This window comes from Periplaneta americana, chromosome 12 (genome assembly GCF_040183065.1).
Source record: "Periplaneta americana isolate PAMFEO1 chromosome 12, P.americana_PAMFEO1_priV1, whole genome shotgun sequence".
Taxonomy (NCBI): Eukaryota; Metazoa; Arthropoda; class Insecta; order Blattodea; family Blattidae; genus Periplaneta; species Periplaneta americana.
Window position 1 is genome coordinate 34,656,887 of NC_091128.1, and position 17,724 is coordinate 34,674,610.

The 17,724-nt window shown below is 35.5% G+C and overlaps 2 protein-coding genes across 6 annotated transcripts in view; both read right to left on the bottom strand.

Moving 5' to 3' along the window:
- Nucleotides 1-9,934, bottom strand: part of LOC138710226 (zinc finger protein 431-like) — a 38,459-nt gene extending 28,525 nt beyond the window's left edge. Inside the window, exons 1-2 of one of the 4 annotated variants that reach the window (XM_069840898.1) lie at nucleotides 9,748-9,932; nucleotides 3,341-3,438 (exon numbers count right to left, since the gene is read on the bottom strand). In XM_069840898.1, coding sequence (XP_069696999.1) covers nucleotides 3,341-3,433 — 93 coding nt within the window. In that variant the 5' untranslated portion in view covers nucleotides 3,434-3,438; nucleotides 9,748-9,932. Of the gene's footprint in view, nucleotides 1-3,340; nucleotides 3,439-9,747 lie in introns of all 4 variants that reach the window. The other 3 variants (XM_069840896.1, XM_069840895.1, XM_069840897.1) reach the window with 3 other exon arrangements.
- A 5,320-nt stretch (nucleotides 9,935-15,254) lies between these two features.
- Nucleotides 15,255-17,724, bottom strand: part of LOC138710228 (coatomer subunit alpha-like) — an 82,348-nt gene continuing 79,878 nt past the window's right edge. For both annotated transcript variants that reach the window (XM_069840899.1, XM_069840900.1), the window contains exon 19: nucleotides 15,255-17,347. In XM_069840899.1, coding sequence (XP_069697000.1) covers nucleotides 17,111-17,347 — 237 coding nt within the window. In that variant the 3' untranslated portion in view covers nucleotides 15,255-17,110. The remainder of the gene's footprint in view (nucleotides 17,348-17,724) is intronic.

Here is a 17,724-nt window from a genome sequence, read left to right on the forward strand (position 1 = left end):
CAACTGAGCACTCACGTGCAATAATAGCGTAAGTAGTTACGAAATACATTCATATTTACCCCATTATTGCACTGGGTGCTCAATCAGGTGAGGCTCCTTAAGATTGTAGCAAGTTTGTGCTACACCTAAAAATATTTACGGATATTTTGGTTTAAATAAAAGTTAAATTATTGTGGTCTAAGTACACAATTAGTATGATCAGCTGTAGTAAGTTTCTCATCCAACTATAATCGTTTGTAGGAGCCTCATCGTTGACTTGCCAAAGTAAACAACCGTACTTCTTATGTAGACTGGCTTGATCTTGGATATCTCTTCGGGGCGAGGGGATGAGAGGGGTGTTGTCCAGTGTGGAGTTTCAGTTGTTGATAAACGAATAGGGAGGTAAACGAACTTTGAAAATGGAAACAGATCGCAGTAGCTCACAGAGCTACTGTTGAGTGACAATGAATGAGTCAAAGACAGAACATGCCCGCCCTGCGACTGCAGTTAGGCGCGAAAACAAGTTTCTCCCCAGAAAATGCAGTTCACCAAAACTACAGTAAATAATTTAGGGACATGAACAATAGGTTGTGTGAAACTGCATCATAAATTACAAACAAGTGTTTTGATGGAGTACACCATTTGTCTCGTTTCGTATTTATTACCCACTGTTTCACTAGTTCCCTTTTTTTCAAAGGGAATTTGCAAGAAAAGAAAAATACTGTGCACACCACATGGTATGCCGGGCCTTGTTACACATTTACACATGAAAAAAATGCTACTAATTAACAAAACTATGGACGTAACTTCATAAAATTTACCTGAACTATGATATATCATTTGTCTTTTTCCTTTCATTATTGTTATATGAGTAGCTTAATATCAAAGATGGACATCTGACTTCAATCGAAATTTAGGTAGCTGTGGTTTTTTATACAAATTTTCATACTCTTTCCAGTTACAGTGAAACCATATGCAAACTCTAACACTATATTTATAAAATAAATTCTGTTAAATATTACAAAGAACACTGTGAATTAAAAAATTGCCTCTAGATCAAAACTATGGAGACGACAGATGTCCGTCTTTGATATTAAACTACTCATATGCAGCACATAAAAGAAGCATATTTTTTTGTTTGTTTCGTAGCTCTTATCTCCGTATACACAACATTGTAAGCAGACGAATTTTTACAACAGAAGGTGTTTATTTCATATCTGTCGTGTTTCGAGGCGACACTGGAAAGAGCACTGTACAGGACAACTTGGTCACTCTATAATCTCTCTTCTAACTCGTTGTTCATGCTGTATCAACAATATTTTAAATTTCGTGTTATTTTTTTCACGGCCTTGTGACAGTCGATGTTGAATACAACAGACAATAATAAAGAACAATAATTGACTGTAGAAGATTGCATTTTAATATTATACATGAACGTTTGATCATATTTATGTTTATTTAGTTTTTAATTAATTTAAAGTCCATTTATCCAATTTTAACGTAGCCTATGTCTTTCTCCTGGTTATGAATGTTAAATATTGCAAATATTGGTCAAAGCGTGTAGATTTGTATCAAGAACATATACATACATACATACATACATACATACATACATACATACATACATACATACATACATACATACATACATTCATACATACATACACACATTCACTTTTATATGCGCCGTTCAGAGCAGAAGCTGTGTAAGTCAAAATTGGGTAATGAAGTTTGAAGTAAAAATTCTCTAAAATAGAGTGCAAAGTAGCAATTAATATGTCCTTCGTGCTATCCACTGACTACTAATAGTTTAAATAAATTTAATATTAATTGCTATTTTGCGCTGTATTTTACAGAATGTTTACTTTAACCCTCATTACCCATTTTTGACTTACACCACTTCTGCTCTCAACGGCTCATATATACGATACAGTGCGATTCTTATGGTTGCACACATGGTTCTTGCAAACTTGCTCCCAACAAGTGACAGTATGGGAGGCAGATAAGTGCCAAGCACTCGCACAGAAAATGCACGAAATAAAAACAGTTATTATTAATAACGGAATTTAAAAAAAAAATGAATCTGACTTACCACAATACAGCAGGTACCGTATCGGAAATGTTCTCCATTAGCGTGGACATAATGTGTGTTCTAACATGAGGTGGTGCTCCTATTTATCCTCGGAAATTCTTGCAATTTCTCTGATAAGTGAATCCTTCACGCATTAACACTGTACGATTCTTATGACCCTTTTATTGAATACCGAATCTGTGGTTTTGAATTTATTTACTAGTTTATGAATCCCAAAAGATGCTGGAACTCACATTCCGGGGAATTTTCCACGAAACTCTCTTATAATTCTTTCTGGACATTGGTACTTGCAACACATGAAAACACACTGTTCAGCAGTTAGACGAAAATTATTAATTACAACAGGAATACGAGTATACGTTACAAAATACCGAACATACGTACACTGATGAAAGACAAGGACTCCCTGGTGAGCGAAGAAAGATTCCACTAAGATATCAAAATAATAAACACTCTCTTGCAATAATAAGCCAACAATTGTCTGCTATTATCACATGAGTCATCTGGCAAGAAAGACACACCAAAAACTACCATCTTTTACTAGGTTTGCATGCTTAAATTTGCAATCTTAGTGAAACATGGTAGTTTTTGGCATGTCTTGGCTCTTATTCCGTCACTTACCAGAAGTCAGCATGCAGGAATTGCATTTACAACCATAAGAATCGCAGTGTACAGATATTTTGGGACATCGTGAATCTCACGAGGTATCCACAAATTAATCTCAGCAATGATTATTCAAACTGATATGTTAAGTGTCGCTCATGTAAAGAATATGCAGAATATGATCTCTAGTGGCAAAAGCTGGCTGGCATTCTTACAGAGACCGACCTTGGGTTGCTGCAAATGTGACAAATTGAATCATCATCTCCTCCATCAAGTGTATTCCAAAGTTGTACATATGGATGATTACTTGAAATAACCATTTAGTTTAAAATTACTTATCCCACTAGTTACAATGTAGCAAAATAAAATAAGTATAAGGTTTGCATGGCCTATGGAAGAAACTTGCACAAGAGTTTGACGTTAACTGATACCTACGTTATATAAGAAATTCTCAACAATTCTCATAAACATAATTACATGTAAAAGAAATATATCATGTGCCATGATGGTAGGTAAGACGAGAAACTCTACATTTGGTTTTGTTTAATTGATTAAGGTTACTGAAAATAATTTGGGAGATGTAGGTATATACTTCATTCTGTCACTTAATACATTGTTTTTGTCGCATATACTGCAGAAAATAGATAATAATGACCTTCAATTTACCTCACGTGAAGGCTTCTTCTCTTCTACATCCGTGTTATCACACGTTGGTATAGCCAATGGGTCGAACTCTGGTTCCATCTTGACCACATCCATTACAACTGAAAGAGATCATTAAGCAGCTGACATTAGTTTGCAGAATAAGAGGAGTTGGGAAAGATTTATTAGCTTCTTGTTACAAACCAATTACTACCTGCTATACAAAAGAATATCCTTTGATTGAGGTTCTGGCTGATATGTACATCTATTATCAAGCAGTACATCTCACTTGATTATATGTATCAGAGGAAGAATAATTTATTTGTATGCATCTGAAGTCTGATTAGTGTAATATGTAACTAACCGGTGATATATGCAGCGGAGAGTGAAAGAAACTCTACCCCATTATCTCCTGGCTTAGTTGCCTCATAAGTGATGGCTTCTTGGTGTAGATAGATAGATAGATAGATAGATAGATAGACAGACAGACAGACAGACAGAGAGACAGATAGACAGATAGATAGATAGATAGATAGATAGATAGATAGATAGATAGATAGATAGATAGATAGATAGATAGATAGATAGATAGATAGATAGATAGATAGATAGATAGATAGATAGATAGATAGATAGATAGATAGATAGATAGATAGATAGATAGATAGATAGATAGATAGATAGATAGATAGATAGATAGATAGATAGATAGATAGATAGATAGATAGATAGATTTATTCGTTCCATAATATTCTTACATTTGCTTTATAGCATAGAATAAAGAACATGTCCAATTCTTACATTTAACAATAAAATGCAATACATATAAAATGCAAATATGAAATATATTCAGAATTAATACCTTAATAACAATAATATTTTATACAATGTAATATGTTTACCATTTAATAGTATTATAATATTTACACAGTACTGTGAAATGTCAAGAATTCATCTACAGATTAGAAAGTGTGAGATATTAAGTAATTTTTTAGTTTTACCTTAAATAATGCAGGATTTTGGCTATGATTCTTAATGTCTTCAGGAAGACTATTGAACATTTTTATCGCCATGTAACGTACTCCCCTTTGAAAGCATGATAAATTTGATGATGGCATATGAAAATCATTCCTTCTGCGGGTATTTATACTCTGTATGGCTGAGTTAGTTGGAAAATTTTCTTTATTACATAAGAGGAAATTTATTGTAGAGTATATGTATTGATTTGTTAAGGTTAGAATCTCTATTTTTTTTTTAAATAATCTACATCATTCTCTAGCCTTTGCTCCAACTATTATTCTAATGGGCTCTTTTTTGTAATAAGAATATATTTTTACTATCTGCAGAATTTCCCCAAAATATTATTCCGTAGGACATAATGGAATTAAAATAGGCAAAATATATTGTCTTTAAGATACTGCTGTTTAGAAATTGTTGTAACGACCTAGTTTCGAAGCATGCTGAGCTAAGTTTGGGGGTTATTTCTTTGATATGATTTTTCCAATTTATTGTATTATTAATATGCAAACCAAGAAATTTGGTTGTTGATGTTTCTAGTAGAGATATATTGTTGATAGTTGTGTCCAATGTTTCAGAGATTAAATTTGAAGTGGCTTTAAATTGAATTATGTTAGTTTTATTAATGTTTAATGCAAGTATATTGGTTGTAAACCAGTCATAAATTTTAAGGAGAATTATTTCTGTTTTATATTTGAATGTGGCAAAGTTCTTGTCTGTAATTATGATACTTGTGTCATCTGGAAATAGTATAGGATAACCTATTCCTTTTATTATGGGGCCAAAGTCATTTATAAAAATTAGAAAAAGAAGAGGCCCTGATATACAGTAGATCCTTGTGGGACCCCTGTATGAACATTTCCCCATTTTGAAGTAGATTTAAAGGAGTTATTAAATGCGTTGATTTCCACTTTTTGTTTTCTGTTTTGGAGATATGACTCAAATCACTGATATGCTATGCCTTTAATACCATAGTATTCTAATTTTTGTAATTTTGTGAGGTTCAGACCTGTCTTCAGACAATTGACTAAACAACAAACATACAAAAGTATGGGTATTCTTTAATGTGAAGAACGTTATTATGAATATGATTATGCTTTCTGACATGTCCACATTTCTGCAGTGTGTGTGTGTGTGTGTGTGTGTGTGTGTGTGTGTGTGTGTGTGTGTGTGTGTGTGTGTGCACTCCTACACACACTTTTATGAGCTGAGGAAAGCATCACCACGTGAATGTTAGATAAAATTAATTATTTCTAACACAGAATGAAATTTTCCTTCAAATAAAACTAAGTAATCACAAGTTCATCATTGTGGCTGAGGGGGTTAGGGAGTCTAACTCCGAACCCAGCGGGCCCAGGTTCGATCCCCGGTCGGAACGAGTTGCCTGGATAAGATTTTTTCGGGTTTTTCCCTCACTCCTATGGATGAATATCAGGTAACTTTATCAGGCAATTGGAACCCCACTCATCTTCGCCACTTCCTTTCCTCCCCTATCATCCTTTCATTCATCATCCCGTTACTTCTTCTGGTTTTCAGATCGCTCTACAGGTGGCCCTTCGAAGCTGCTGGCTCTCTCAACAGGCCTCCGTGGATTGTATTCATGTGATGATTGATAGCTTCTGCAACGGAACCCGGGGAAGACCTTCTCGGGGGAGGATTTCTGCCTTGCACCATTAAGGGAGCCTTGGGGGGGTTGCCGAAGCAGGAGTTGTACATGGACTCTGTTGGCTGTAGGGGCCGTTCGTTAAGGGGGTCAAGTGATTAGGTCGCTGCGCATAGAGGATCAGTGGGCATGCAAATCATCCCATATAGGGGATGTACAATAGACCTCAGGTTGTAGTGGGTGGGATGTTCCCTCCCTCCTAACAAGGAAAAAAAAAAGTGATCACAATGTATTTCCATGTGCTGATTACAGATGTGATACACGTTTTGCCATATCACCTAAAATTTCCAAAGAACACTCATTTTTATGTACGAAGTACTTCTGGTAGAAGCAATCAGTCAAACCCAAACACAACAACTTTTCTATTTATCCTGTCGTTTTATGACATTTCAGGATTGCTGCAAAGTAGTAACCACCATATTTCATTTCAATGTACGAGCATAAATCAATTTTGTCAGTGAATCTTATTCTTCTTCTTTCTATGTTGGACATTTCCATTTATATGGATCATCTGATTTAGCCTCCTCCAGACATCTCTATCCTTCCAAGATTTTTCACTCATCACAGCTGTCCACTACATTCCACTTCCATTTAACTTCTCCTTTATCCGGTTCAACCACCTCATTCTTGGTCTTCCCACTGTCCTCTTCTTATTCTCTATTCTCATCTCCAATGCTGCTCTTGATAACCTTTCTGGTACCATACTTTCATTTGGTGAATATTGCTTTTTTGTGAAGATTGGGGCCCACACTAGTAACAGTCCATCTGAACATGCTACATTTCAATGTATGTATTTTCGTCAAACTGTGTATTCAATGCTGTCATGGTAATTTTTCTCCTGGCCATACACCTCACCTCTTGTTTTCTCTCTTGAAATATATTTTACACTACTCTATCTCTCAGACTGCCATCCTTTTGATGACACACAGGGTATGGCTATTTGTCAAAACACTTCAACGAAACTGGAATTTTTTCACCACTTTGTCCACTGTGCAGTCTCCAGAAAGAAATCGATCAGAATCATATATCCTGCCCTTTCCTTTAAACTAAACGCGCGCGCGCGTGTGTGTTTATTTTTTTAAGTAAAACTGTTTTTTCTAACCCTGCAACATTTGACATTTGTTTCATTTTTCTGCATTGGCAACATACAAATACATTATTTTAAAGCTAAATTATTGAAGAATCTGAATTTTACAACATTGATTTATTTAAGGGATAAATTTCAGAACACGGATTCAACCCTTCCCCTCTTTCCCCACCATACCTACCCTGCAGCAAACTACTTTCCCTACAGACTCCTGCCTCTCCTAATTTTTTTCCCTTCTCTTTCCCCCCACCCAATATTACCCCTAATTCCCACGGCCCATAGTGTCTTGGAGTGGGGATAACAGGTGCAAACCGTGTTCTGAAATTTTCCAGACTAGCCTATGTGCACTGTAAACAAAAGAAAAATTCGTACTTATTTGTTGTATCGATACCGTTTGTGTCACTATTGTACCACTTCTTCCTGTGTGACTTCATCCCTGATCACATATAGGCTATATATCATTCCAATGTTATGAAATAGCAACATAAAATGATCTGAAGACTTTTCATATAAACTGTATTCCACATTATAGTTGTAACAATCATCTAAATACATAACAACTGAACATTCTTGTTGCTATATCAGCATTACAATCTGATATAGCCTAGGCTACATGTGATCAGGGATGAAGTCACACAGGAAGAAGTGGTACAATAGTGATACCAAATACCTTACTACAATAATACCGGACAGCTGTATACTATAGCCGGTATAGCAACATTGACGTGAGTGCGAAATATCGCGGACCTGACATCTAGCGGAGCGACGTGGAATTACGTCCACGAATACAAATATTAACATAGCGGAATTCGGATTATTGTTTAAAACATGAGTTACTAATGTGGAATAATATTATATGAAACACTTAAATGTTGAATAATATTCCAAGTAATATTATTAGCTTTTATCAAAGCTGCATATTATGAGAAATATTGCATAGGTACTTCATATTACTTTCCGTAATGTTACATATTTTTTCTTTGGTTTAGTGAGACAAAATCAATTCTGACATTAGCAATGAATTTACAATAATGCTTTATATACGCATTGCTGACAACTGCAAAGATAAAATTGATAGTAATCTGATTCTTGTAATAATTAGTAAATCAATATGGACAACAATAAAACTTAATCTGATAAAACCTTAAAATTTCAAATACATTTTAACTCCTATTCATTTGTTAGGTCTAAATTAAAAAGCTAATTGGGGAACAACTGGATAATACGCACGGCAGACCAATATCGATAGTCGACTCTACTCGCTGGCCACTAGTCACCGGGCCGTACCGAGCCGAATCAAACAAAATATAATCGAAATGGTGGTAGTCAAATTCGCGACTATATTCTTAAATAATTCACTCCATTAGTCAAGTTCAAGGTTTTATGTAGTACAACGGCGGTTTTTTGAATGCATTAAAAGAAAATGAAGATGTAATAAGATAATAAACTAGGTTATCACAAGGAAATTAACAGGAAAAAAAGGTGTGTTTCACGGAATACAATTAAAATGACGGAAAGTAAATTTCCAGTTAATGTTCGCCAAAGCGTAAAGTACGTAATTATGACGGCGTTGCTGTTTTATTTCTAGCCTATAGAAAAATACCTAGCCTTTTACGAAAAAAAATTTAAGGACCATGAAATTTTTCGCCGCTTTCATTATAGGCCTATTATTTTTTAACAATATTACGAATCAAAAACTGTCATATTATATAATTTTAACTACTACATGGACGAATCAAATCAAGCTAACCTAACCAAAGCTAACCTAACCTAACCAAAGCTAACCTAACCTAACCAAAGCTAAGCTAACCTAACCAAAACTAATCTAACCTAACCAAAGCTAATCTAACCAACCTAAGCTAAGCTAATCTAAGCTAACCTAACATAACATAACCTTCGTAAATGCAAGGCCTGTAACCGGAGCAAGAAGGGATCTCAATCATTTAATCTGCAAGTACACGCAAAAATAAATTCAAGTAAGGATCACGCTCCCACTGCATGAGAGGTCCGCGCATGCGCTACAGCAAACCTGTTTCTGTCCCGAGCCTCTCATCTAAGGCACTCGTCATAATTTACTCGCAATATTTACGCAAATGCACATTGTCGCTAACAGTGGTGCTATCTCTCAATAATGTTCAGAACGAAGGAGGTAGACAGAGAGAGAGAAAAAATTTCTCCCGCCAACTACGCCACACACCAACGTCATGTTCTTGTGTTGGTGACATTGTGTATTTACTTAAATTTGATGGTAAACGTAACGGCACGGTTCAAAGTGACCGTGCTAATTCTCCAGTATAGCGCTAATTGGTATTTTTCTATCAAAATAAAGACGGAGGAATTAAGGCCTACTAAAGAATGTTGTTGACTCACGTTTTATGATCCCTCGGAAATCGAAAGTACGATTTGGAGCAATTATTAATAATTAATTATTAATAAAACTGTTAACTAGCCCAACAACAATATACATTGCAGTTAATTACAGCTTGTTTCGCGAGTATCGCCACACCGGCCGCCTAGGTAGCAGCACCAGCGTCGTTCGCGCGCAGAACTGCTAGCTGTCCGGTATTATTATAGTAAGGTATTTGGTGATACAAACCGTATCGATAAAACAAATAAGTACGATTTTTTTTTTTTTGTTTACAGTGTACATAGGCTAGTCCTTACCTCTGAACGTTGTGTAGGCGTCACAGGTGATAGTATTATATGAAGCAATTCACCTTGTAAAAATGAAGCACTTTATAATATTCACATTTTATACAAACTGGGATAAACATCGACAGCATTTGAGCTGAATGGACATCAAGCAAGGACTCAAGGCTGCCGTGACATTACAATGAGATTGCTACCACCGTTGCTTACGAGATATCACGTAAGCAACGGCTACCACAGTCTAGTATATACAGTCACGAAGTTCAATACTTACTAAATATGCATACATAAACAGTTGAAATACGGATCCATAGATAGTTGCTAACCACCAGGATCGCTACTATCGCCCCATCACATTCCCTTTCCCCAGCAGACGATAAAATGTATTGTACTTTCGAGATCGTATTCTTTTGGAAAAATTAACACCTTCCTTCCACTGTTGAAATATGAAATACATGTTTATATATTATTTTCATAAAGTATATATTATATTCTATAAACTCACCTTCCTCGATCTTTCGGAAGAAGGATAACTCTGACCTCTTTTTCTTACAGTAACACAAACGTCTCCTTGCTCCATATTATTATTCAAATTATTGTATTTTAGCCATTTATAGTTATTACAACCGATAATGAACATTTCACAGTTTACACAACAAAGCGAAATACGGCACAGTCAGGTGGGATAAGTGCCTAAACACTGGTGGAGATTATTTTGAGAAATAAAATTCCTCTGTGGAGAAAAAAAAAATTATTTCTCGTTTTCATTTGGGTAACCCTCGTAACATCCGAAGCTATTCCAAACCACCTGCGTAAGGAATCAGTTGCAAAATTCCATATCCTCACTGGTCACGATCTTCTGGCTGCCATCATCAGTTTGCGTTCTGAGTAAACTTGCGAGTAGTGTTATGGACTGGGACCATATATTAAACCTTACAAACCTTTCATTACATGACAATAGGTGCTTTGTATTGGGAAGTTCGTAGACGAATGATTTAAATTAAATAAAAATATTGTTTCTTAATCCATGGCATGGCGCGTTCTCAGGTTGCGGATCGAGGAGACGGCCTCCAGATATGGAGAGTAGCTGTGAATATATTGAATAAGCAGTCGTGGACAGCTGATGAGGGGTGGTCCTCTAGCTTGGGGGTTGGGCGAAGGGTTAACAACCCATCACCGTAAAAAACAGCTTGTTACGAAACCTGAAAATAAGCCTCGGAATGGGACTGATTCTGTGCCACAACCACAGCAAAGGAATAAGGTTATGAGAGTTGGTACTTGGAATGTTACAAGTCTATATAGAACAGGAGGGGTAATGTTAGTAGCAAAAGAACTAGCTAGGTATAGAATAGACTTTGTGGGAGTACAGGAGGTTCCGTTAGATGGAAACGGCATATCACAAATAGCACATTACTTGTTGTATTATGGGCAAGAAAACAATCATCAATTAGCAATAGGATTCTTTATCCATAAAAGAATAAAATCAGCAGTAAAAAAGGTCGAATTTATCAGTGACAGGTTATCGTATTTAGTACTTAAGGGTAGATGGTGCGATGTCGTAGTTATAAATGCTCACGCCCCTACAGAAGAGAAAGACGACCATATAAAGGATAGCTTCTATGAGGAATTGGAACACACTTTTGATCAGTTACCTAGATATCACATGAAAATTTTTCTGGGAGATTTCAATGCTAAAGTAGGACAGGAGGATAGATTTAAACCAACTATCGGAAAAGAGAGCCTACATGTAACTAGTAATGATAATGGAGTTAGCTTAGTCAACTTTGCGACATAAAAAAATTTAATTGTCAAAAGTACAACATTCCCCCATAAGGATATACATAAATATACTTGGACTTCTCCAGATGGATTGACACATAACCAGATAGATCACATCTTGATAGATAAAAGAAGACATACTAGTATAGTAGACATTCGAACCTTCAGGGGGGCAGACTGTAATTCTGACCATTATATGGTAATTGGAGAATGAAGAGAAAGACTATCAGTACCCAAGCGAGTAGAACAACAAGTTTATATTAGAAGATTGAATATTGAATATTCCGAAATTAAAGGACGAGGAAACTAAGCAACATTATCAGGTCGAAATTACAAATAGGTTTGCCGTATTAGCAAGTTCCGACGAAGTTGAGGAAGAGATAGATGTTAATAGGGTGTGGGAAAATATCCGACATAATATCAAAATTGCAGTTAAGCAGAGCATAGGTTATTATGAAACTAAGAAAAAGAAACCGTGGTTTGATGAAGATTGTAGTAGAAAGAAGGAAACAGCAAAATTGAAATTCTTACAGGATCCAGTTGAGGCAAATAGAGATAATTACTTCAATAAAAGACAGAAAGCAAATCGTACACTTAGAAATAAAAAGAGAGATTATTTGAAGGAAAAACTGAATGAGGTAGAAACAAATAGTAAAAATAAAAACATTAGAGATTAATATAAGGGCATAAAGGAATTTAAGAAAGGATATCAGGCAAGGGTAAATGTGATCAAGGATGAGAATGGTGACTTGCTTGCAGACTCTCATTCAATCCTGAATAAATGGAAAAACTATTTTGGGCAGTTACTAAATATACATAGGCCAAATAGAAATGATCGGGACGAAATTGAAATACAAACTGCTGAGCCATTTATACCCGAACCCACACTTTCTGAAGTCCAAATTGCGTTAGAAAATCTGAAAAATTACAAGTCTCCAGGTATTGATCAAATTCCAGCAGAAATAATACAAGAGAGTGGAAGCGCATTACCTAACGAAATTTATAAGCTTGTACTTGCTATTTGGGAAAAGGAAATTGTACCAGAACAATGGAAGGAGTCCATAATCATACTTATCTTTAAGAAGGGGGACAAGACTAACTGTAGTAACTTTCGAGGAATATCACTTTTGTTGACATCGTACAAAATTTTGTCCAATATTCTTTTGAGAAGATTAACTCCATATGTAGATGAAATTATTGGGGATCATCAGTGTGGTTTTAGACGTAATAGATCAACTACTGATCAGACATTTTGTATTCGACAGATATTGGAGAAAAAAAATGGGAATATAAGGGTACAGTGCATCAGTTATTCATAGATTTAAAAAAAGGCATATGACTCGGTTAAGAGAGAAGTTTTATAAGATATTCTTATTGAATTTGGTATTCCCAAGAAACTAGTTCGATTAATTAAAATGTGTCCCAGTGAAACGTACAGCAGAGTCCGTTTAGGTCAGTTTCTGTCAGATTCGTTTCCAATTCACTGCAGGCTAAAGCAAGGTGATGCACTATCACCTTTACTATTTAACTTTTCTCTCGAGTATGCCATTAGAAAATTTCAGGATAACAGACAGGGTTTGGAATTGAACGGGTTACATCAGCTGCTTGTCTATGCTGATGATGTGAATATATTAGGAGAAAATCCACAAACGATTAGGGAAAATACGGGAATTTTACTTGAAACAAGTAAAGCAATAGGTTTGGAAGTAAATTCCGAAAAGATAAAGTACTCGTGACGAGAATATTGTACGAAATGGAAATATAAAAATTGGAAATTTATCCTTTGAAGAGGTGGAAAAATTCAAATACCTGGGAGCAACAGTAACAAATATAAATGAAACTCGAGAGGAAATTAAACACATAATAAATATGGGAAATGCCTGTTATTATTCGGTTGAGAAGCTTTTATCATCCAGTCTGCTGTCAAAAAATCTGAAAGTTAGAATTTATAAAACAGTTATATTAACGGTTGTTCTGTATGGTTGTGAAACTTGGACTCTCACTTTATCTTAAAGATTTGAAGAACCATGAGAAAAGAATTAATCAAATTTCTACATACTCATACCTTCTACACAATTGATGAATTGTTTATGCTTGTGAATTGAATTATTCTAGTTAAAATGACATGTACAATTTTATATAGCCCAACTAAAATATGTTTTTATATTGACTTAATCTGTTGTTTAGCATAATTGATGAATTGTATGTGCTGTAAATTGAATAGTATACTGTACAGGTCAACTGATTAATTTTTTAAGCTTATAAATTGAATTAATCTACTTCATATGAATTGTACTGTTTTGTATAGCTTAACGAAAATAAGTTTGTAAATTGAACTAATTTGATTGTATATGTTTGTATAGTTTGGCTGATGAATTGTATATGCTTTTAAAATGAATACTAGTCTGTATACAGTAGCGCTACTGATGAATTGTATATGCTTTAAATTGAATGGTAGTCTGTATAGCTCAATTGATGAATTATATATGCTGTAAATTGTATAGTAGTCTGTATAGCTCAACTGATGAATTGTTTATGATTATAAATTGAATTAATCTACTTGATATTAATTGTACAAATTTGTATAGCTTAATGAAAGTATGCTTGTAAATTGAATTAATCTGCTTACTTTGTATTGTATATGTTTGTATAGCTTTGGCCGATGAATTGTATATGCTTTAAAATAGAATAGTAATTTGTATAGCTCTATTGATAAATTGTTTGTGTTTGTAATTTGAAGTAGTTTGCATGATATGTATTATCAATTGCTGTATATCACAACTGATTGGATTGTTTATGCCTTAAATTTAATTAACTTACGTGTTTTGTATTATACATATAGCTCAACTGATGAATGATCGTTTGCGTTTGTAAATTTAATAATCTGATTGGCTATGTATTGTATATTTTTAGTAGAGCCATCGATGTAGCTCAGTCGGCAGACTTGCTGGGCTGCTGATCCGGAGCTGCGTTCGGGCTTGGGTTGGATCCCCCTTTGGTCTCAATGAATGGTTTCTTCCGAGGTTTTCCCCAGCCATGGGACTGAAGCCGGATGGTCTATGGTGAGTCCTCAGCATCACTTCATTTCCCCCTTTGATTTGATTACCTGGTTGGGCTCTTCCGAGGTTTTCCCCAACCAAAAGGCAAATGCCGGGTAATCTTTTGGTGAATCCTCGGACCTCACCTCATCATTGTAGAAAATTACTACATTATAAAACTGTAAAAATTATAAAATATTGTAAAAATTTGTAAAAATGTAATAGTAATATTGTAAAATTTTGACTTGTTCCACATCTTAAAGCTTCATTGCTCATGTAAGATCTATGGAAGATAATAAATGAATGAATGAGAGAGGTTCAGAGATTAAGGGTCTTTGAGGATAAGATTCTTAGGAAAATATTTGGGGCTAAGAGGGATGAAGTTACAGAAGAATGGAGAAAGTTACACAACACAGAACTGCTCGCATTGTATTCTTCACCTGACATAATTAGGAATATTAAATTCAGACGTTTGAGATGGGCAGGGCATGTAGCACGTATGGGCGAATCCAGAAATGCATATAGAGTGTTAGTTGTGAGGCCGGAACGGAAAAGACCTTTGGGGAGATCGAGACGTAGATGGAAAGATAATATTAAAATGGATTTGAGGGAGGTGGGACATGATAGTTGAGACTGGATTAATCTTGCTCAGGATACGGACCAATGGCGGGCTTATGTGAGAGCGGCAATAAACTTTCGGGTTCCTTAAAAGCCAGTAAGTAAGTAAGTATTGTTTCGTAATACCAGTAATAAAGTTTTACAGATTTACCGATAGTTACTTTATTCAAGAAGCATGAAGGAACACATAAAACAAAGCAGACAGTAGCATTACAAATATTAGTAATACTCTCCCACATAAGCAGAGATGCTACAAATAATAGTGAGGAATAAGACTCGTAATTCCATTAAGAAAATTTGAAATAGTTTGTGAATACTATGCAAATAGAACAAAAATTAAATTAATACACTCAACATCTTTTGTCTTAATATACATATAACATCATTTGACCCACAATATAAATATATATATTTTTTTTGGTATTACAATCTGTAGCATACTGATCAAGGCGATAATGGTAATACTTGCATAAGTAGTAATGGTGAAAACACTACCGAAATAATAATGTTATAAAATTTGGAATAGTTTCTAAATATAACATACTTAACATTTTTCTGTGAACACCTTTCTTTCTCTCCTAGCTCTTTCAACACACGCACGCAAAACAAAAAAAAAAAAAAAAAAAAAAAAGAGGCACGCACACACACACACACAAACGGAGGTCATTTGACTGACAATATGGACGGTGAATATGAACTTTACCGACAGATTTCCAGAGGTTGTTAGTTGAGTGTCCTGGTATAAGAAACCAGAGGGTGTGTCATTACTAAATTATTTATTAATGTGGTAGAATCAGGGGAGTATTTTTGAGGCCTGGCGGGCTCTGGTGGCAGCAGGATGCTATTTTTCGAGCTCATGTGGTGCAAGGGCACTTTTAAGATTTTCATATTATTGTCAAATTTTGCATTTATAAAAAGTCTTATTTTATTCATATTTTTTAAATTTCATAATGAGGTCTACTTGGCAGACCTAACAACCTCTATATCTAGATTCGAACCGATGTATCTTTGTCTAAGTATTCCTGCTGAAATGGTGGTGGTGGTGGTGGTGGTGGTGGTGGTGATGACGACGAAAACTACTACTACCTATCTATCTATGGCTCTTCGACTCGTTTTCAGGCCATGGCCTCCCCAATTCCTCCTCTCCATTCTTCTCTATCCCTTGCTGCCACCTTCCAGTTCCGCAATCACAGCAAACTGGTAGTATCTTCTTGAACCATATCCTCTCATCTATTCCGTGGTCTTCCAAGAGGTCTCTTTCCTCTGTATTGCCCCTCTAAAGTTCTCCTTGGTATCTTTCCCTCCTCCATCCTGACTATATGTCCTGTCCATTTCAGTCTCCTAATCAGTATGAAAGTTGACAAGGTACAATATATCATTAACAACTACTACCGGACTACCGAAATCAGAGCCAGGGCAATTTTTTGTTTACAAATACACCACTGGATAGATTGTAATTATCTCCATAAGACTATGATAGACGACATCTGATACATTACACAGAAATTAATTATAACTCATTTCCATCTATCATAATCTCATGATTAACATATTAACTACTATAAAATGGATAACTGACAGAATAATGAAATAGTGAAATAACCCTAAACAAATTACTGTACATCAATACTCGTTCTTTTTGTTGGATACTGATTCTTTACAGCAACTGTTCAAAATGTCGACCACTATGGTCATGACAAGTGTGCACAACAACTATAGATTGTTGCACACGCTCTAATATTCCAGGAGGTTAGCATATTTCATCACTGGCTGGGATGATTACTCAATAACGAAGCATTGGAGACCATGAGTTATTTATATCAAAACAATGAGTTAAAATCCCTGAACAACTTCTGGGAGTTTGTCGGTAAAGTTCATATTCATCCTGTATAAATGTCTCATATGCACCAACAATTTCTGAACACTCTGAGAACAGCTATTTTTCAATCATTCTGAAGAGGGCTGATGCGTAATCCAACTGTATCCTTACCCACCTCTGCCACCAAACAGATTGCACAAACAGTTCCCTTGAACTGGGGCATGTAGCTGACACCACACAGTGGACACTTTTCTTCTGGCTTCCCGCGATAAATGGGACGGTATGTGCGTCCACAGAGTGAGAATGGGTTGTGTCCATCATACTGAAGCTGGTGCGCATCTACAGGATTCCTATCACAAGCCTGGAACATGGAGAAATGCTTTAACATATGTGCTAAATGAAATAAGATATGGCGGTGAACGTGGAAGGGGGCAAAATTAATTAACTGCATTAGAGATAGTTTCTGAAGCTGATTAGAAGTGAAAAGCTTATTATCAATTTTACCTAAAATTAATGATTTAAGTGAAATAACTAATTTTTAGCCAATGAGTGAACCTCCATTATGGGATAACCATTGGGAACAATTAAATGGTCACCAGTACAGAACAGGCAGCAGCATGTTTGCCTGCTGATCTGGAACTGTGCCTGGATATGGGTCCGGTTCTCTTGGACTGATTACCTCTTTGAGTTTTTTCAGAGGTTTTTCCAAACTGTAAGGCGAATATCAGGTAATCCCAT